The 22,948-nt window shown below is 34.4% G+C and overlaps 2 protein-coding genes across 2 annotated transcripts in view; one reads left to right on the top strand and one right to left on the bottom strand.

Annotated features, from left to right (window-relative positions):
• The window catches only part of LOC139992782 (methanethiol oxidase), a 312,253-nt gene that overhangs the window by 144,916 nt on the left and 144,389 nt on the right, over positions 1-22,948 (bottom strand). The window lies entirely within an intron of this gene.
• The window catches only part of Dpr1 (defective proboscis extension response 1), a 291,260-nt gene continuing 271,590 nt past the window's right edge, over positions 3,279-22,948 (top strand). Inside the window, exon 1 of the mRNA XM_072013999.1 lies at positions 3,279-3,521. Within this exon, the coding sequence (XP_071870100.1) occupies positions 3,438-3,521 (84 nt within the window). The 5' untranslated portion in view covers positions 3,279-3,437. The remainder of the gene's footprint in view (positions 3,522-22,948) is intronic.

Raw genomic sequence — 22,948 nt, 5'->3', positions numbered from 1 at the left:
CGAACGTTTGCCTTTCCGATAAATGGCGAAATGACGGAGGTATGTTTGTACGTATCAATGTTATTTCATGGAAAGCCAACATTTTCGTCTGAGAGACTTTGTAATAGAGTTATCGTGCAGAAATAGATTCGTATGTAAGCACGAATCTTTTTTGTTTGAAGATGGAAAACGAAGTCATTTTCTTTCAGTCTTCTAATTGTTCTTGTAATTTTATATTTAATACGCTTTCATATTTGTATACAAGGTACATGAAATAAATGTAATTCGATCTGGCAAAGATGGTGTGTTTGAACTACAGAAATTCCGATGCCTATGATCTTTTTCATAAAAGGGGAGGACACTAGGAAGTGTAATGAAAGCTGATATTAAATTAAAGGCTGCCATTTCAAGGCTCTAATATATATTTTATATTAAATTGATACTTTAATCAAAGCGCTATCAGGTTAAAAAAAACTCAACTGAAAGGTTTTCATTCGCGGGCAAAAGAGACATATCGTGTTACCCCATTAGATTAAAAACCTTTTTTCTCAAGAACTACAAGCTTGCAGAGTATCAAAGAAAACTGATATTTCGATACTAGCTTTAATCGATTAAAACGTATGATCGAATTTTCAATATCAAATGTGACATAAATTTATGAAATATGCACGTATATCGATGTATTATTTCGTATTATATCACGATAAATATGAATAATAAATTTATCACAGTATAGATTAAAATCAAGTTTGATCTTTTGTATTTTCTTACTTTTCAACCGAATTAATCCGTATCATCAGCATGACAGCGTGATATTACAAAGTGAATGTTTGAAATTCAGCCTGTATATTCTAAAATCAAGGAATGAAAACTATCTTCTCTTAGAGAAAAATAAAAAGGAGCATCCGTCATTTAATAACTTCAGGTTGTAAAAGACGCTTGATAAATCAAATTTGCGAATAACACTTTTACTTGGAGTAACGAATCCAGAGTACTGCTCGCATATAGGGCTTTTACACTCTGTAACATAACCTGCAAGTAACCTAATTTATGGGTGCATTAAGCTTAGTACGCTTCAAGTCAAATTCGACGCTTTGTCGTTGAAATCACGGTGTTCACAAGTTAGCCCGTTGTTAGATTTCGAAAAGGAGCCGCTCGTGTTCGACAAGAATATCGATGAGGAAACGCATAACTCGAAACAGTTTGGTGCTTTCACGAAATCTTCCTGTTAAAAGCTTAGATTAATCAACCTTTGACAATTTCTGGTTACCGGTGGTCGGAGAGCCATACAGCTATCTGGTTCAAGCATCGACAATCAATAATGAAGTAGGCATTGACAGCTGTCATTGGAATCCGCTATTTCTCTTGATAACGATAACAATAGCCAATAGAAATCACAATGCGCCACGGCGATTCCTTGTCGGCTGGGATCTCATAATAGTTACTGTCATAAAAGGCTATCGTGACCGTAGGAACAATAGACTTGCAGGTGCTACTGGCGACATTGACGTTGCCTCCATTTCCAAAGGAGTTATTGAATTTCGCTTAGTTTGTTACTACGAGGCGAACGATGACGAAATCCGTGATGTTGTGATTTCGATAAATATATTGCATAATACATTTCGACGTCAAATAAATATTGAAAACTAGTGACACGTTTATTTGAATTTAAGAGTGACTGTAGGTGAATCGTAGAACCTTACTTTCAGAAATCAAGCGGATGTTAACACAGACAATGTCCAAATCCTCTTTGCGTGCTTTTCAAAATTACCTTACTGTTACGACCGTTCGCGGAGAGACGCGGTCGCGAAGAAAACGCGTCAGAGAGAGACGTAAATTCTCGCTACGATTCGTATAATCAACGCCGCGAATTAGTCGTTCCCCTTGTTTCGGTTAAGACAACAGGGGTGGTTCGATGAATTTAACACTGTGTTAACAGGTTAATATAGTGTGTATATTCAACAATAAATTGTATAATAATAAAAGCGTCACAAATTATTTAGTGATGAATACAGTTAATGCGTTACAGAAATTCGACCCGGCTTTACGATATCTCTCAATGAATTCGTTAGACTAAGCGACTTTTTAATCGTCAGACCTCTCAATGTATGTCGTTTGAATCTTCAAATGAGACTGATTGCCCTTAGATCAATTCTTTGTCTTCTCGGGGAGACAACCCCCACTACGCTCGGATCACGCCACCGTTCGCGCCTATAATTACGTAGGCCACCTTCTTTATTAGAATAAAATAACGGACCGAAATCGACGTTTCTGGAACTCGCTGCTTGGCGACAACTATGCGCTCGTCGATACATTGTATATTTTTCGTCGGGCAGATAAGTAAGATCGGGCATCGATCTGTCTGCGACGCTGGAGGACCGCGAGTGACGGTTAGAAATACGATCTATACTAAGCCTCGTGGCGTAACACTTACTTTTATTCGAGATTTAAATTGAATGTATTAAGGTTTATGTAGACAGTCAGAACGATGTATTACTAACGAACAGCTGAATTTGAAACTTGAATGTCTGAAACCATCGCATAAATTTCAACATAAAAATATGCAAAAGGTGGTGATCTTAAAATTAACACTTTGACTGCCACGGTGGTCATTGGTGACCGGAGCGCTTGAACTTCTTACAATTGTAAAAATTGAATGAAAATTGACAGTTAGGGCATTTTCAATATAACCGATAAATAGAAGATAGTTTTAAATAAAAAGTGCCCCATTGAACAATTAAGCATTTTTATTAGAACATCAATAAAAAAAAAAAAAAATGAGGACAAATCTTGCATCTAACGGTGTACTGTGTTTGCATCCATATCTTTGTGGGGTAATCTACGAATATTATTATAAACAACGTAAAAAATAATCGTAAATGCTGCTTTATAATCATATAATTGAAGTTAGAAGTGTATACATACCTTGCTATTATATGTAGAATGAGCAAATACCGTTTACTAATATCTTCTACACATTTTAACAATATATTCTGGACGTTTTGCTTACGACAAAATAATGAATGTGAATGATTTGTTGAAATAAACGAAGCCTTGTTATAATATGTCGCTATCAATTGTTAGCAAGGCGCCACGGTGGTCACCCGTGACTACCAATAATATAAACGGTCCATTGAGGAAGAATGTTGTCTTACATCATCAATTTATTATTATTTTGCCATTATATGCTTTGAATAATAAAAATACTCCCGTGGCGTCCTAAGCGAAACATGTGATTTCGACATGGTAGTCAAAGTGTTAAACATAGTTTCATTGCCCATTTGACTTTAATTCTATTAATAAATTCTACGAATAATCAGTTAATTAAGCAATTCCACAATCCTCGTGAATTCAATTGTACCTAACCGTTGTTTCTAGGCACATTTGCTCGGGATCAAAAGCTGGTGGGAGGAAATGTTTTCGGCAATCACAACATCACCAACGCACCGACGTTCGAAATGAACGTTCCACGAAACGTGACCACCGCGGTTGGCCAGACTGCTTTCCTTCATTGCAGAGTTCATCAGCTAGGTGACAAAGAGGTAAGAGGATTTACCTGTTACTTCGCGTCAGATGCAACATTCACCTGATAGCGGAGAATAACGAAGAAGAATGTTCTCATCCTTTATTGCTATATTAGTTTCTTTCGTATAATATGTTTCAGCTGCTGGGTCATAATAACTTTCCTCGTGACAAACGTCCACTTTTACATTTGAATTCAAAATAAAATCTAATAAAATTCAAAATACATACGATACGAGAAGCGAGATCTTCGTAGAAATCGATTTTTAAACTCCCGATTTTTACGAATCTTTTTGTTTTAGCGAGTTGCAGCAATTAGTACGATCAAATTAATTTAACTTATCTCCTTGTTCTTTAAATATTAAGATGCTTCTTATTGAGATAATTACTACAACAGATTCATTTTTTTTAATTTCGCAAATTATACGAGTACCTGAATTTTCTAATGAAATATCTATCACACTTGCGAATATCCGATAAATATCTGTAGATACGAATATCTTCGTTTTATAAAAACCCATTAACAGATCAAAATTGTACGAACTATTGTTCAAAATATAGTATTTAGATAGCGTTAAGATGGTTAAATTTCGATTACATTGCTGATTCGAACCTCGAGTACTTGATATAATATTTATGCACCATGGAAAAATCGGCGTCAAATTTAAAGGTTTAAGAATTTTTATACTTATTTTATATATTAGATTGTCCGGAAAATGTCTTTCTTTCGCAAACGTGTTTTTACAACAGTGCACCTTCATACAAACGTGAAACCAAGTCTGTGAAATGTCACGGTCTTTGTCTCAACAGAACAAAATGAATCGTACGTAATTCGACAAAATAATATAAAATAAAAAACGTTGTTCGTCTATTATTTTCTCATAAAACGAAAGAAACTTTTCGGGCAACCTAATATATGTAAATTCTGTAGAATTCAAACTACCGGTCAACCGACATTTTTACTTTTGTTTTGTTTAACCAGCTGAATAGAATAGATCGCGTGAGAAGAATTTAGGACTTAGAAAATCGATCCTCGACTTTCCAAGTAAAATTTGTAGTAGATTTGTTATTAACTTTTATTGTTTTTAATTTAATTATTCTCAAAATAAATTCGATTTTCCAGAATCGATCGTCTGATTTACCCTATGGATTTACGTTATTACATATATATATTTATTTATTTATAGGTATATATTATATATATGTATATTATATATACATATTTCAAACGTATTTCTTTCGCTCAGCATAGAATAGAGCACTTCGCTAACAAGACGCTCACGCGTAGAATCTTGAGAATTGAAAAACAGGGGAGAAACATTCAACAGGAAAAGAAAAGTTGTTTGACACAACGTTCATGAATAATTCGTCAGAAGTTTCTGAAATTTAACTTTATTCGTCGGTATTTTTCCGACTTTCTTCCAATACAATTCGTAGCACGGAGAAATATCACGCTGACTAGGGAAGAACACGCAGAGGAGAAATCGCGCGCGCAACTTCGCGTACGATCAAAAAGGATCACCCTGTTGCGGCCACGAACGACCGATCGTTTTTCAAAATCTTCGATCCGAGGCATACATTGGACGAAGCTAGGCGATTCCGAGAGGCTTCTAGGATGCCATTACCGCTCCGTGCGGTTTTCCAGCCGCGCTCGTTGATAGAATATGCATAACGCGTGTTTCAAGAAGGGAGGCGGTCTGAAAGACGGGCCAGGCGAATACATGTGCAGCCATTAAATTTTTCATTTTTTCCTGCTGTGCCGAAAAAATTATGGATATATACATAGAAGGAGAGACGTGCATGGAAAAATTCAGTAACAGGTGGAAGTATTTGGCTCGATAGTATTGATCTGCTGACTATACCGATGCTATTTTCGATGCTACACGATGCTACTGATCGATAAATAGCGTAACATCTCGTGGGTGTTAAAAGTATTATACAACGTTCTATAAAAAATGTTATGAAGCCGAGGGAATTATTTTTAAATGACACGAGCGCGTTCATGTGTCACGTTCTGCAATAATTAATTTTTATTTCACCGAGTTCACAATTGAACCAAATTCGTATATAAACTTCTTGTATTGGGTTGCATAAAAAAATTGTAGCGAAATTTCTGGATAAAGCGAACAGATGATGAAAGCGAAAGGATTTATTAGAAGATATTCATGAAAGAAAGAAACGTGTGTTTCGCAGAAACTGTAAGGTCGAATATAGTTTACAGTATATAAATTTTTCATTAAATTATATAGAGCGTAAAGTATCGTGTTAAAGTGAGATTCTCAGATCTCAAGAAAGAAGTTGAAGGAAATTCTGAAACGTGAAAAATGTTTCTGAGAGAGCAAATAAGTTGCAAGTTACAAGATAATTATTCCATTTCTGCGAACGTGACAGATTACGTCTAAATGTTCCCATTGCGAGCAACCATAAATTCCTCTACTATGATTTGTACGGCCGATTAAACAGAAATTACAGTAACCAGAATTTGATGAGTATCTAGCGTGCAAAGTCTGCAATAAACGTCCTAGTTTTGCAAATATGAAATATGTAATTTATTGTAGCTGGTATCATGCGACGAGCCTGACAAACGAGCAACGTAACAGGAATTGCACATATTTATATATTAATCGACTTTCTGTTGATACAAGTTAGCGATATAAAGGCAAATACCGCGCTAATTCATTGGAAACGTAGGTGACGTAATGGTACAGCTTTCGCGGTGATAATAATCGGATTGTCACAAATTTTCCTGCTACTCGTTAATACGGGTCAAAACGAAACATCTGCACATCAGAATAGAAAGACTACTTTAACACGTTAATACCTTTGCAAACGAGCAATTGGAACAGGTCTCCATTCATTTCCAACGAAACGATGTTTTCATCCTTATACTCGCGGTGAAAAATTCTGATTCGTTATTTTCCTATTCATAAAAGCGTGCATTATTTTCTTGGTAGCACAAACGAAACACTATTTGAAGCTTAGTAATTTATTTAAATATTTACTGGGGCGTGAATTTAGATTAATAATTACTTTTAGCAGATATTCCAAAATTAACATTACTTTGAGCATTTTTCTAAAGGAATAAATTTTAATAACATTTTAAAGTGAAATATGTTCGATGATATATTCTACAGTACATAGGACGTTTCATCTAACTTTGTCGTATAAAATTTCATAAAAATGGTTGATGGTAAAAGAAGTCATTTTTTAGCCGAAACCAATGTATAGCGAGGATAGTTTTGTTCTATTGGACAAAAATTCACGAGATAAAGAGAGCAACTTCTGTTTTTTTATTTGAAACTGTATACGTCATTTATTTGAACGAGTAAATTTAATAATAAGCCGTTCGAAACTGTTGTTACTATACGCTACACCAGTAAAACAATTTTCATTGAAAGCATTTTTATGGAATTTAAATTCTATTGGACTATTGTATGTTGTAAATTGAAATAATCATCGAATTTCTAATAAAGCTAATAAAAATGACAAAAATTCATACTTCATCTATACGTTATTATTGGTTTTATTGGTCATTAAGAGTTCGTTTCATATAATTACTGAAATTTCATATTTTCCAGAATCTCGTCACAAGTAGTGTTAGTCGGTAACTAGTCGGACACTTTCATTTCGATCGAACTTTATCGTAATGCAACGAATGTTACTGAAAATTTATAATCGTTATTTCACCCTTGTCTCCTATTTCGTCGCCATTTCACGAATAGAATATATTCTTTTAGCTAAATTTACTGAGTTGGTAGCAATTTTCTCCAACCACCAAAATACACTTTCTGTGTCGATGATCGATTCCGTTAGAACGCGTTTATCATGCTTTTCCAGCGTTCTCTGGGAACAAGGTCATTGTTACAGGATTGTCACGAAATTATTTGCTAACCGTGAGAAAGGACTGCTGCTCCGATTGCCGATTAACGTCGTAATTATTCACCGGTAGTTCAGTAATGTGAGTTTCGAGCATCTGTGACCAGAGCCAAAAGGTAACCAACATTCGATAATGGGACGAATGGGAATCTATGCTATTCTATACCTTCACTTTGATAACTAGACTATGGGTCTTCATATATTTATGTGAAATTTAAAAGTGCACGAACGGACAGAATGTATAGTGTGTCAGAGAACCTTGATCGATCATATCGTACAAATTGTTGAAAATATGAAATTACGATAAACACACAGATTGTGATAAATGTAGTGCTTGCTTTCTTTATGTACGAACAGTTAAATTCAAAGAGAATTTTGTGCGCCGAGTTCCGTAAACATACCCATCGGACTTTAATAAAATAGTGCAGCTTTAATAAAAGAAGAATGTTGAATTACAGTCACGTTAAGTTTTTTTTCTCACCGTCAAGCGATGTAAAAATTAAGGAAACGCAATTATGGCCTGTAAGCAGCTTTTAAAAGAAAATATAACATCGTTATCGTGGAGGAAAGTTGCTCGACAGATATTTCTTAATTTAATTCGCTGCGCTTCCAGGAATGGTACTCGTTTCTGAACGCTCTTGAAAAATGCAAGTTAACCATGTTGCGCGAAGAAAATGGCATAGGGCTGGAGTACACGCGATGCGTAGCGAAATCCGGGCCGCTTTTTCCATGCTTTCACGTCGAGAAATTTCGAGTTTCGGGTTTTCAGGCCGTGGAACCGACCGGAATATCGTTTCATCCCTTCTAATTAGGTCACAGCTCGTCGGTAGTGCTCCTTTCCTTTTAAAGCCATTGATGTTCGCCGAATGAGGCAATTAGAAGACCCTTAGAATCGGCTAGAAAGGCCGCCGGAATAACACCAATCAATTTTATCTTTAAATTTTAAGAGTACGTCCAGCCCTCCAGTTTCCATCGAATATAAATCAAATCTTCCCGGAAAAATTCTATCCGGTTAGGATGGTAGAATTGCGGTTAATCACACCAATATTCGCACACAGTACCATCTCTGTATTTATCGCCTTGTAAAAGGAAATGCGCAATAGTATGAACTGCTTATTGTAAATTGAAAATGCGTAAATAATTTCTGTTTAATAATAAATCCTGTTTAATCGTACAGTAGATTTTTAATTTGATTAAGACATTCATTGCAAGCGATAAAAATGCTCAAACATATCAACATTTGACAAATTTCCAGTTTCTCTAAAATGTTTTAATTCTTTTTGAATTTAGATGTCTGCGTATCGATAAGATTTGTATTGATTTTTTATTTCTTAAAAGATTTAACACAGGTATTATTTTTTCAAGCGAAACTGTCGGTGATCAATATGGTTTACGCGAGTTTAATTGGACTTGGCCAATGAGTCAAACATCTCCGATTTTTCCAACGATTACTTATAACGCTCTCGGTACAAAATGTTTCATTTCCTTTGAAACGACTACCACGAATATCAATTTTATTATTATTAATTCTTGCACTGCAATCACCTTTGAAAGGATTGTAATTTTCATTTTTGCCAAAGGAGAAAAAAATCGTCTTTCTGCTAAGCACCCTCTCGCTTTCATAATGAAAACAACTGTCTCTAAAGTGCTTTTCTTCTTTTAATTTATTACTCTGAAACGTAAAATAAATATCTGTAATTATACTAGCTCGAAGTAAAATAGAATTAACTTCTGTACGTTTGATATTCTCGGTTGGTTTTTGCAAAAATCTTGTAGAAAATGTTTTTTTCGAATAATGAATGTTTATTCAAAATTTATTAAAGCTGGAAAATTAAAACGCGTAGTCCAATTCTTTTCATCAAAAATCACCTGTCACTTCGATGTAATAAAATAACCGCGATAATAATCTCAAGGAAAGAAAGCTTTTGAAAAATGCTTTCCACATAATTTAATTAATAAATTTAACAAACTTTCGATGTTTATTGTATTTGTGTTTTTATGTACATTTACAAGTTGACACAATATATATATATATGTAATATGTGAATATATGTAATAAATAGGCTCTGACTGTTGACGTAATTTCATACTTTTATAAATATAAACAAGGAAAAAATTATTCTTAAAATTAAGATAGTCGCAGAAAATGAAATTGATCAGTTTAGCTTGTGAGTGGTTGACGTTTAAAGATTGGGCTTAAATTTATTGCAATAACGATAAGGATAAGATAATGAATATACTACAAAATAATTCAAGTCTCTCGTTTTTAAAGACCTATAGGATGAAACAAGTTCCAATAATATTCCAAATCTATTAATAATCAACACGTGAAGCGTGAGCTGGTGGAATATTTTACTTCATGACGTTGTCGACTGATAAAGTAATTTCAGGTTGCCATGCCATGGCTCTCATAAATTCACATAATTTTATGCAGTCACATTTATCTTGTTCATTTTATGAAACGTGGAAAACGTAAAATAACCGTAAAATTTAAACGCTCTTATAAATGATGGGCAAGCATAGTAAATTAAATTTGTTAATTTTCTTACTGTATTTGACTTTACAAGTTCTACGAACATTAAACGTTCAATTCGCTCTTATTGTTTAAAAAAAAAGTGCGAAATTCCACAGAATGCGTATAACATGAAAAAATATATAAAATATCCAGAGCAAAGTGTTCTCTATGAAACTTGCTAGGCAAAAGAATTTTCTGTCTGGTTTCTATTTTCTTAAATTATATTCTCGAAAATATAAAATCTGCCGTCTATTCGCTACGCTACTAATTAAATAAATGTTTTCTATGCCAAGTATCTTGATATTTTCGTAATTAAGTCTACCATTACGAATGTAGAACTAATAGCCGGCAGCGACGAACCGATTCGATTATGTTGTTCGAAACGGAGTATAATACAAAGGGAATTGGGTGAGTTGTTTCGCGATACCAAGCGTGTATTCTTCTTTCGTAACGAAGTTAATAATGTACGACAGGCCGCCTAATGCTGTTTAGAATGTTCTGGAATTTCGACAGAGTGTTTACCCTGGCATATTATGTCAGTGGTTTAGTCCCGTTCGAAATCGGAACATTAACTACGTTTGCACGTGTGGCGGTAGCGACTTCGCGCTGGCTTACGCGGCTTACACAGGCTGCCCATCCGTAAAATGGGACAAAGCATTTGCATTGCTAATTTCTTGCATCACGTTTCATTGTGCGCGTTTGTTGACCCGGAACAAGATTCCGTCGGGCCCAAGTCGCATATTTTCGTACGAGACTTGTTCCTTATTTGCTACGACCATCCCTAAGGTTTGCTTTATTTACTTTCGTTATTCATTACTGGAGCAACAAAATTTTAATCTTTATGGTATAGGTTCTTCTATGATATAGCCTATTTGATATATAACTAGTGTGATATTTTAAATAACATCACTTACTACGCTTACAGAACCATTTTTGAACGTATTATACGTACAACATATTAAAGAAACGTTTTTTCCTATAGGTTCCCAATTTTTCTAAGTATATGTTTCCAATTTCCAAATATTTTTCTCACCCGCTATACGTATTGTGCGAACTTTCGTGATATGGCAATTAATTATACAAAGTATTATGGTAATTATATAAAGGTATTTGATTTACAATAAATTTAAGTTATTCGTGCTCGACTTAAATTATCTAACTTTGTTGCTCGAAAATATTCATATGACACGATATTCGCGGTTCAAATATATGCAATTTGCGCTACAAGTTTTAGCTACGTTCTAGCCTAATTAAAAACAAGTTATCTAATTAGAGATAGTTTTAACATGAAATGTTTCCGTTAGAAGTTTAATAGGGAAAAAAACCGAATGAAACTCATAGCAGCGCATTTCATTTATACGACGTCACGTTTGTGAGGGTATAAAAGTGAAGCGTGGAGATACAACCTTGCTAACAAAGAGTTATTGCCCGATGTGATATCGCGAACAGCTACGATAATACGTAATACCACAATGTTAACTTTATTAAGAGATACACAAGGCGAGGAAATACGTAATACTGAGTACAACGTAGCGAAACGACATTCATCTTCTGTTTGAAAATAACCCGCAACCCCTAGCTGAATATTAAATATAAACGAAGGGAGAGCGTAGGCTATGCGCCCACTTCATTAAAGGATATAAATATTATACGTCGATAACGAAACACGAAGATATTTTCATCGAAAGTGCTGTATGCGTTGCGCACTACTTATTCCAAAATGAAATCAATAAAAAGGAAGACAAATAAATTTATTTGCGAATAAGGTTGTTTGCAAATGAATTTCACAAGATCTTTTTCTATTCTTATAAACATCGCTAAAACTTTCACTTTAATCTTCGAAGGTGATGCGTCAAGCAGATACATTTTCAATTTTAGCTTTTTGAGGTATCTCGATATTATCTTTTATACAATAGAATGTCCAGCTTTTAACGCTCGTCTGAGATGAGAGGAGAAGAAAAAGTCAGGTAATCAAAGACCTAATGAATATTCAGTCGTGGAACAAGGAGAAAGAAATTTCGTGTCAAAAGCTCCTGAATAAAATAGTACTATAGTACTATAGTACTAGTCACAATGTTGTTTTATAAATCAGATGCGTATCATGTAATAATCGTTGAATTAGAGGGGGCTACGAGATTACGAAATAAATTTTCTAATAAATCTAAGTAATTTCTCCTGAAAAATCTACGAACAGTTCAACTTTCTAATATACAAACTCATGTATATAATACGTTTGAAAAGCGAACTTACAGCCGTTGCGAGTCAGTTTCAGCAGCGACGTTAAAGAAAGTTTAATTCAAACGAGACCTCTTGAGAATGCCACGGAACGAAGTTAGCCGAGCAAAGTGTCAGCAGTAGGCAGTTTCGTAATTTAATCGTTTCGAAAGTCTCACGGCTCCTTCCTCATTTCGCATAAATATCACTTGGGAAACGTTCCGTTTCGTTTATCGTCGCACTCGAAAAGGCGCGTCAAGACGCCAGCAGAAAGATGAGTTGCTGTTTCCACGAAACACTTTGTGCTTGATCCACGTTGAACTGAACGATTTACTTCACCAAGATCAAAGCGAAGTGAAGGTTCTAGTCGTTCGTATCGTCAAAATAAGCGAGGAATTTTTTGACGAATACTTTGAGTTTGTCTTTAAAAGAATATTATTGAAGATTTCTATAAATCTATAAATTTATTATAAATAATTCTATAAATTTTTGATATAAATGCTATATATATATATAATACAATACAATACTTCAGGCGTTTAGCGTGTACGTTTTGTACAAAAAAAACAAAATTCGAAATCACAATATTATTATCGTATAACACGCGTTCTTAATAATTCGACCTTTGGATAGTGCGATAAAATGACAGAATTCCGAATGACAGATTTAGTAAATGATCGTTTGTTGTCAAGATTTTTTGCATTTCTCATATTAGTAGTTCTAATTCTTTAAATAATTGCGTTTATGTATGATGATACTTGAAATGTGGAGAATTAACTTAGAATGCGAAAAAGGGAAGAATCAACCTCGAATTCTACTATAAAATTAGTGGATGATTTCATATATGTAAATCCAGCTACAAGGGGAATTCTACATCGAAAAATTCTTTCGAAAAGTCCGAATTTCTATAGTAATTTCGGGAAATTTAATTCTAAGCAAATGGAAATTCAGTTTGGATAAAAAAGCTTAATTTAATCTGATCCGAGTTAACTCCATTATGTTTCACCTAACGACTGCAATAGAATTCAAGGGTTAAATGGATTCAATGAATTTCTAATGTAAGCTGATTACTATCTAAGGTCATTAATATAGTGAAACAGCTAACGTGCTGAGTGTATTTTCCAGTAAAATAGTTGAATTATTAAAATCTTTACAAGGCCCTGTTCCAGAAGCTTCTTGATTTATTACATTTTTGAAGTTGAGATCAATCTATAGGACGTATCTATTTGGACCGCATTTCGCGAATAATAAAGGAAGAATTTAAATCTAAAACTTTAGCAGCTACCATAGAATTGTATATATTTCGCGAAATTAAAGTGAAATTTAGGCTATAAAAATAATATTAATATACCGCAATATATTCTATTTAAGTACAAATGGCAAATGGCAAATAAACAGTTTGAGAATTAAAAGAAAGAGATGTAACACTCAATTAAAAAGAATGTGTAATATAAATAGGATATATTGCGATATTTTAATGCACGAATTTAATGAAATAGGTTTTTCAAACTTGCAGAATTTTTAACGACACGTAAAATAATTACAACTTCATAGAATTTCCATATAATTAATTTGAGTCGAATTAAAAAATATTCGCAATTGGTTAATTGCGCCTCTGTTTATTGCGCTGAAAATAATGTAGATCCGTATTTAACTGTGCTGCGTTCTCTCGGTCATCTCTGACCCAATTATACTCTTCTAACGTCAAAAACAAGTTCAAATTTAAAACAAAATTAAAACGACATTAAGCTGGATTTTTCATGTCAATTCTACGATAAACGTGTTCTTAAAACATTAAAAGTCTTGTTTGTTAAAAACAGATTTAAATATACGAATTCGAGGATCGCGACAGCATCGAATCTATATAATTTTAATGATAAAACGTAGAACACGAAATTTCGTTGGAAGATCACGCTTCGAAATTGATCAGTAAATTAAAGTCGTCGAAACGGTAAAACCTAAATTGTCGGTAAACGAACGAGTTGCGGATAGTTTGAAGCGATTGCTTGAGCGAATAGAAATATTTGTGCATTCTGAAGAACAAATAAAGAACGTTACCTTCGGCATAATACATTTCCAGAAGTCGATTAAAGCTGCCGCTTCTAAGTTTCAACATCTCCACGTTCGTCACAGAGTTTTGATTGCTTAATGAGCTCGTTAGTGCTTCCTGAATTTCGAAGGGCTTCTGACGCGACGTGAAAAGGTTGCAGCCGTCGGTTTTTGCAAACAGCTATTTATGCGTTCCAAAAGTAATCACAACATGAAATAAAATTTCATCAAGATAAAATTTCAAGACATTTATGACGATTATGCCTAAATGATAACTGTTAAAAATATATTTATTTATTGTTAGAGAAATAACTAATTCATTGATGCTAAGTTACAAAAAGTTGAAACACTTGAAAAGCAATATGAAGAACACGAGTATCGATTTATAATTAATACTCATAACATAGTAATAGGACGTACTTTACATAATTATACTCAAATATCAAATAATAGCAGGGATGCAACTACGTTTAATTATAAATCAATTGTGATTTATTGAACTTTACTTATACTATCATTCAATCAGATATCTGAATGTAATTTGAAAGATAGTTCGAAGTAAAATTAGTAGCCCACGAATTTGTAAATTACAAATATTCTAAATTAATAGAATTGTATTACTATCAATAATAATATTATGCTTTATATTTTAGAAATCAGTGTGTTTGGGATGAGACTGTGAACTGGTGTGAGTCTTTGTATACGATGGGTGCTTTAAATAATGTACGAGTGAGAGTTAGAAATATGTAAACCAAGTCTTTTTTTCTGATCTGTGAAGCTAAAAGATAAATAAATGTACATATAGTTGCGAAATTGTTTGAAATAATTTCTGTTAAAACATTACTGCATTATTTAACGGATGGAAAGCATTACAGTGCGATCAATCGTACCAGATTATCCTATTTGTTAATAATTCAATATTTCAGTGAGGAACAAATGTTTGGACACAATTTCTAGGATGAACAAATGTAGTCCTCGATTAGTTAGAGAAAATTAATAGCAAGCGGTGTCAATTTGTTCAAATATAAATTGGAAGCAATAATTAATCGTAAATTACGAGTAACATCATTGGAAACATGTTGCTTCGTTCCAAACAGGATAAACTCTTAATTCTTCTGAAACAACAATTCTCCGCCATAATAATAGTTTACTCTGATCAAATCATCATCGTTTGTCGATAATTGTAAATGGAAATTCGATGAATCAATTTGTAAGAAAACTTTTCAAAATCTGTATTTAGCATTATTTGTTAATAGTCCACGCTGTAATTTCTACTAAATTGAAACTTGATCATTAATTAATTAGTAGGAAAACCTTTAAAAGTTTCTGTGTAAAATTATTTCTATTGATAGTTCACATCGTAATTTATATTAAATTTCATTAATTTACTAAATTGGAATTTGATTAATTAGTTAACAGAGGAAGGATAATGTGCAAATTACATCAAATTCTCATACTCACATATTAAAAATTCAGCTATACGTATAATTGCGTATATATATATACTCGTTTAAAATATATACTTGTTTTAAACTAAAGGAAACACTAAAAAGAGCAATTTAAAACATTTTATTTCATAAGAAAAAGGTAATTTAAAAGGAAATTTAAAAGAAAAGGTAAAAGGTGTTAAGAAAATAAAAAATAGTTTCTTTAAAAAAAATCGATATTTTATTCATTCCTCCTCTCTGTTATATCGCAACGAATACGGTTTCTTATCACTGAGAAAAATTCATTTTCGTCGTTCGAAATATTCTTCGTCTGATCGTTTTGTATCAGCTGCAATGACATACGTTTTGTTTCTTCTTTTAATAATTCTTTATAATAAGCCGTGCAGATTCTGAAATCCCTTTGAAATCGCGTAAAACGTTCGAGATTCGTATCACTTACAGCGAAATGGTAAAACGTGTTAAAAAAAAATCGCATAACTGTAACCAGAACGTGTTAGAGTTAACCGTATAAAAGTTAATAGCACGTGTTACAAAAAGCCGTGTAGAAGCGAATAGACGGCGTAAAAGTACAGCCGTGTAAAAGTGAATCGTGTGAAAAAAGAAGTTTAACCGTGTAGACAGATTCGCAGGCGTGCATAAAATTAATGCAACTTGCTGATTGTTAAAATATTTTCGCGATGTTCTACTTCTTCAAACGCGGAACTAAATTGTATCCGCCGAAGAGTAATTCTGAAAATGGAATTACTTATAATACAGAAGCAATTACGAAGCTGAACTATTACCAGAAAATCACAGTCATCATTTCGAAATCCGTACAATTATTCGCAATGAAACAGTGTCGATTTCATAGGAAAAGTTACTCGTGTCGTGAGACAAAGTAATTTGTACAGTCGACACATTAAAGCGCAGGTAGTCAGTATAATTTGATACAGATATAAATTGTAGCGGTGGAAAGTTTTCCTGGTTACTCTGATGATCATGACCGACATAACGGAGTACAGCCTGGCCGTGGTTCCTGACCAATTTTCAGTAACAAATTATCCGGCTCGCGGCAGCTTGTTAACGCAAATATAACGCTAATAATACGACATGCATTTATCGGTGTCATTAAATCAAAATGCGCTTATTTAAATCGGCTGTACGTTGGCCACCGCAGACAAATCGCGCTAAATTTCGAATCGGTTGAAACCGACAACGTTGCGCGACGTTCAACGTTCGTTGTTCCCTAAGAATAATATCGTGCGTGATTATGCTCAACCAGCGAATATTTTTCGGTATTGAAAAAATAAGCAGATTTCTATTTTTGGATACTAAAAAAAAAAAAAAAAAAATAATTTGAATCCTATGTACGAATGTACGAAGAACATCGGAGAATGAAAATACGAATTCGTGGAAAGTACGTGGTTGAATTTAACAGCTTTCACAGAAATAATAGAAATCAACAATATAAAATGTGAAACTTGGTATATCGTTAAATTTAGAGTTTGCTTATTTAATTGTAAAATTTCTTCCGTTTCCAAACGGCTCCCTTTATCCGCTTGTGCATTTATCGTTAAAAAGTAGAATGTTCGATATTCACGGTAAATCGAGGAATGTTTTGCTCGGAAATCTAACACCCTCGACCGGCCACGGTGGCAGCCGTGAAATTAATTGAATATTTCGAATTTCTGATCAGACCAGCAGTAATCGCGATTCGATCACGCACCCCGGTCAGACCGTGCTTTTGGGGGAATAAATTAAATCCGGATATGAAAAGGTCCAGTACGGAAGACCGACGCGTTTAATCCGAACAATTGCTTTTCCGATGCCCGGCATTTTGCTTTGCGCCTGCCCGCTCTTCCAATTTCGTGTCCTCTCCTCCCTTTCGTCCATCTTGCTCGCTTATCCTTTTTTCTTTTTCCTATATTTCTTTTTGTTTACTTGCCTCACGCCCTTTTTATGGCGTAGCAATTGGTCTGACAAAACGAGCCGATAAAATTGCAAAATAACTTCGAACTGTTACCAGAATCCGATTTCTTTCCCTTTTCCTTTTCTTTCTCCTTTTTTTATTTTACCCGTGCTGGTTTTTACAGAAACGTATTCGTTAAGATCGCTACCTTATTATACGACGCGCCTTTAACGCTGGCCTTGTCTTTCCTCCTTTTTCACTTTATCGACCTTTTGTCGGAGCTTCGAACCAGCTTTCGTGCAACATTAATTAAGATACCCTGCGAGCGTCGAAGCGCCGTTCGCGAAAAAGAATTGGTCACTTGTGACGTGCTGTATTTTAGGTGGACGAGGTTTTAGTAAATTATGTATGGGATGGGGCACGATAACGCATGGTGTCCGAGTATGGAATTTTTCAGAGAGTCAGCTTGTGGGTTAATTAATTTTTCCATATGCGACAGTTGCTAAATAAAATAACGTGTCATGTAAATAATGATTTTTCCAATGTTTCATTGAGATAATGGATGTCTAAAAATAATGGAATCATTTTTGTCAAAAGTTTGCATTCGTATCGAACTCTCCGAACCTAATAGTGCGCCATTTAAGAAGACTGACCAGTTTAACATTTTCCAAAAATTCTGCTAGTTTCATTGACACTCTTAAAATTGCGATAAACAACTTTGCATCTGTCTATTGATGACATATATAGAGTAATTTAAACCTGTTAGTCTCGCGGCACGCAAACGAAACTTCCTCTCACATAATAAAACCTTGTAAATCAACTTTGGAATGAAAAAATAGCCTCCGAATGGCGGGAAGGTTTTGGGAAAAGCCGCGCGTGGCGGCAACCAGTTTTTCGTGACACACGGCAAGCAAATACGAATAAAACGTATTTCGTGAATATTCTGACACGCTGTGCGAAAAATTCCCGCAAAATGTGTGAGACTAAGCCGCCCAAAAAACCACGTGCAAACAACTCGACTAACGAATGACCCGCCAACGTTAATAATAAAAGTGTCATCGTTGCCGTCCCTTCGACCCCTGACTGAGCATTAGATAAAGTCAAAAAGCTCGAAGGCGATCCCTTCTAAGGTTTCGCAACCGTAAAGTGAATTATGTATCACACAGTTTGTGTTTTAATTGCTAATCGCGTTATGAATTAATCCCAAATTTAATTACTAATCGCATTTAATTGGATTAAGAACTTTAAACTAAAAATGATTTATATACAGTGACTCTGAAAAGTATTGGTCCACCGTTGTATTTATTATTGCATTTACAAACTAATCGCAAATTTGTATATAACATATTACATACTAATATATGTTTATACCGATTGTATGTTTCATACCGCTATTCATCTTGTATACTAATTTTTCACTAAATGTACGTTTGCAATAAATGTCTTGTAACCTCTATATAAATTTTCGGGTTGGTTTCAAATTTTGCTATTATAGTCACGGTAGTCGTGTCTTATCGTAGCGGTGACGAAATTCCAAAATGTTTCGTATAATCCAGATAATATATTCATAAAATTTATTGTTATAAGTGCTCGGATACTTTCGTGACCCACTGTAGATATATCACTGGATGTCAATGCTACGATTGAAAATTTAATTTAAACACTAATCGAGAGCCAGATATATCGTGTACTAACTAATTGATCATTAATTGTTCAGATCATTGGAAGTTCAATATTTCAGTAGCTAATTAGCAATGGTCCCAAAATGCATTATAATATGTCTGGGAACCATTTGACTTCTAGCTTGAAGCCGCAGCTTCCGTAGCTCCACCCCTTCTTCAAATGCACCAGCAAGTGGGAGTATAACATGCCTGCTCCGTGTCCGTTGGTGAACAGAACTTTGGCAACGAAGCTGAATTTCCTCCGAGCCCTGAATCCGCGCCCAGAACCGACAAAAACTAATTTCTGTCTCGCTCTTTAGAAACTTCGGAGTTTATGACACGTTAGACTCCCATTGAAACGTAGCGAAGAAACGAAAATCTGAATTGAATTGCCGTTTCCACTATTACAATGGTTTTTTGCCAAATCTCACAATAAAACGAAGAAAAAGATTAAACTCCGTTGGCACACTGTAATGGAAGTTTTAACGTTGCTGTTCTATCTTACGTGTTATAGCTCAGTGAATGTGGAATTTCTTTTCGATAATTTAAAGGAAATATATAGGGTGTAGCAGAATACGCGAAGGATGTTTATAGGGTAGACACGAGAAATTGCAGACATCGAAGTCGACGAAACAAACTCATGTACGAAAATGTAGTTTGTGATTCATTTTTCAAATTATAAGTAATTTCATTTTACGCTAGAGATATAGTGGCTGTGGAAAATATCGTCACACACCCTCACCTTCCAATCAAGTATTTCTTATTATTAGGCCGTCCGAAAAGTTTCTTTCGTTTCATAAGGAAATAATGGATGCACAACATTTTTCGTTTTACATTATTTTGTCGAATTATGTATGATCCATTTTATTCTATCAAAATAAAGATCACAACGTTCGACAGATTAGGTTTCATGTTTGTATAAAGATGCGTCATTATAAAAGATGTGTTTGTAAAAGAAAGACACTTTTGGGACAACCTAATAGCTTCTACGTATCTCGTTTTCGTAATACCAAACTATTGTAACGACGTGAGAATACTACTAAATGTGACGAAATCTAATATGTTGGGATCTGTTAGTCTGCATTTTTCTTTCTTTCGCTCGTATCATAAACATAAGAATTACATGGAAAAATATAAAATGGCAAATAAACATGTCGTTATATATTTAACGCAAGAATTAAATAGCGCACCGGTATCAGTGGAATTTATAGCACGCAAAGAAATAGCTGACGAAACGAGGTCTCCCCTGGCGAGCACTAATCGCGACGAACCGTAGGCTGACATAAGAATAATTAATCGCTGGGACAACAAGGGCGACCATTGCCGCATTGCTGATACGTTTCTCGCGTCCCTCTCAACTCTCCTCCATTTCTAGGTGACCGCGCGTACACGCTGCAGGTGTGTCGAGAAGTATGTGGGTCAAGTTAACAATGCATGACGCGGGGGCGGGGCGGGGCGGTGATGGTCTAAAGACGTCTGTTTTTTAAAATATTGCCACCAGAAGGCGATAAGCGCGAATCCTGACGACCGAGAATTTTTCACACGGCCGACGTTCCTTCGGCTAGCCGCTTTGTTAGAAAAAAAAAAAAAAAAAAAAAAAATGTCCAACCGCTTTCCAGCGGAGTAAGACGTTTCGTTTGCACATTGCCAAAGGAGAGCGCCGGAGTCGTGGACGTTCCGCGGTCGCGTTTCGTATTTCCTACGTATACAGAGTGTCCCAGATTTTTCTGAGAAACTTTGGTATACGCGGTTAAAAGGGGGCGATATTTAGTCTTCAGCCGGGCTTATGACGAGAACGTGATTTTCCTGCTACTTGGGAGTTTTAGATTCTCTAGCCACTTGGCTTCTATTTTGTTTTTTTTTCTTTTTTAGTTGTGTTGGTGAAAATTTACATTTGCATAAACATTCGCGGTCTACCTAGAACCATAGAATGTATATGCAGAAAGTTTGGTGGGGAAAAAAACTGGGGCACTCGGTATGAGAAACGCGTACACGAGGGCTCTAGGGTGCACCTGGAAGTGGAGCTTTTCGGCAATGAGGTGCATTGTTTGGAATCTTGAATTATGTATCCTAAATATGGTGCATGTGTTTTGGGATATAGGCGTGGTGCGTTGGCAGTGTTATTCGTGGCTTCGGGAAGCAAAGTGTTGGTAAATTAGTAAGTACGACGATCGTGGAAACTTAATGTAGTAATCCTCATGATACTTTCGGCTAGAAAGCTTTCAGCCCAGTCTCATCTTTGGGGGAATAATGTTTACGTGCTTATTTTACGGCGTATGTTTAAGAAAATATTTTTGAAATTAATGTTAGGTGCGAAGTTCTATTCTATACATGTCGTCTGTGTGATTTCATTAATATTGTACATGGATTAGATTCGTATTAACATAGAGCGTAATGAAAATGTACTGTGACACGACATAAAGTATAAATGATATTTTCCAATATCGGAATGTACTTATTTTCTTTCACGCGTGGTCAATAGAACTATGGAACAAACAAAATTAATCTCATTTACCTTCGGTAATTGCATTTCAGAAGATCATCAACATTCTACGAGCGTAAACGTGGTCCATTATGAAATTTCCAACTATTCGAAATAAGCTATCCTACAGTTTGCGGAATTTGCAACATTAATTAACTTGAACTGAATTAATGTAATCCCAGTCGATCATATTTGCAGATGCATATTAACAAGATTGTATTTCATTCAATGAGAAAGAATCAATTTACACAAAACGCCAGGATATTAATTTTTCGAGAATTCCAATTCCAATAGATAAGGTCAGAATATAGTAATATAAGTACAAAAATCACGTTTTGAGACAATCGAAAAGGTACCTTTGGTTTCGTGTGTCCTTTAAAATGATATGGTATTTACATAAATATCGTGATAATAGAAGATTTGTTTACATGGACCTGTTAGTATATAAATGTAGAATGTAGAATATATGAAGAAAATAAAGAAATATATTGTAGACACATCTATTATTTACTATTTTTTATCTAGTTTATTTATTATTTATTTCTTATTACATTAAACTGTTACTATACAAATGTAAAATATAGAATAAATATATAAAGAAAATAAAGAAACACACTGTAGACAAATCTATTATTTATTATTTTTTATCTATTTTATTCATTATTTATTTCTTATTATATTAAACTGTTGCTACACAAATGTATAATATGGAATAAATATATAAAGAAAATAAAGAAATATACTGTAGACAAATCTTCTATTATTCATTATTTTTTATCTATTTTATTTATTATTTATTTCTTATTACATTAAACTGTTACTATACAAATGTAGAATGTAGAATATAGAATAAATATATAAAGAAAATAAAGAAATATACTGTAGATAAGAATTAACGGATTAGATATTTAATTGCAGGATATATTAATGAACTCCCTACGTTTTGAGAAAGTTTTAAAATAAACTACTTTGTTACCAGCCAAACTTGAGGGTCCACTTTAAACGTACATATGCTATATCCACAGCCCCATCGAGTTGTTTATCCGCGAAAAAAGGAAAAGAGGGGAAAGGGGCAGAAAACTAGAAGGAAGATTCTGATTTACCAGCACCTCCAAAGTGGATGTACACACTCTCATTCAAATATTTGTTTCTGCCAGAATATACGCCAATAATTTTGACTCGAATAAAAGCCACTGTCTTTCGGCAACCGTCATACTTTTTTACATAAATTCTCGGTTATTATGCGAAATAGGGAAATACCTTACCGACCTCGATGACATTGAAATACATCGTCAGGATCAACATTCTGAATAT

The sequence above is a fragment of the Bombus fervidus genome, chromosome 12 (assembly GCF_041682495.2).
Source record: "Bombus fervidus isolate BK054 chromosome 12, iyBomFerv1, whole genome shotgun sequence".
Taxonomy (NCBI): domain Eukaryota; kingdom Metazoa; phylum Arthropoda; class Insecta; order Hymenoptera; family Apidae; genus Bombus; species Bombus fervidus.
Note: the sequence above shows the minus strand (reverse complement) of the source record. Positions and strands in the feature narration are given on the sequence as shown.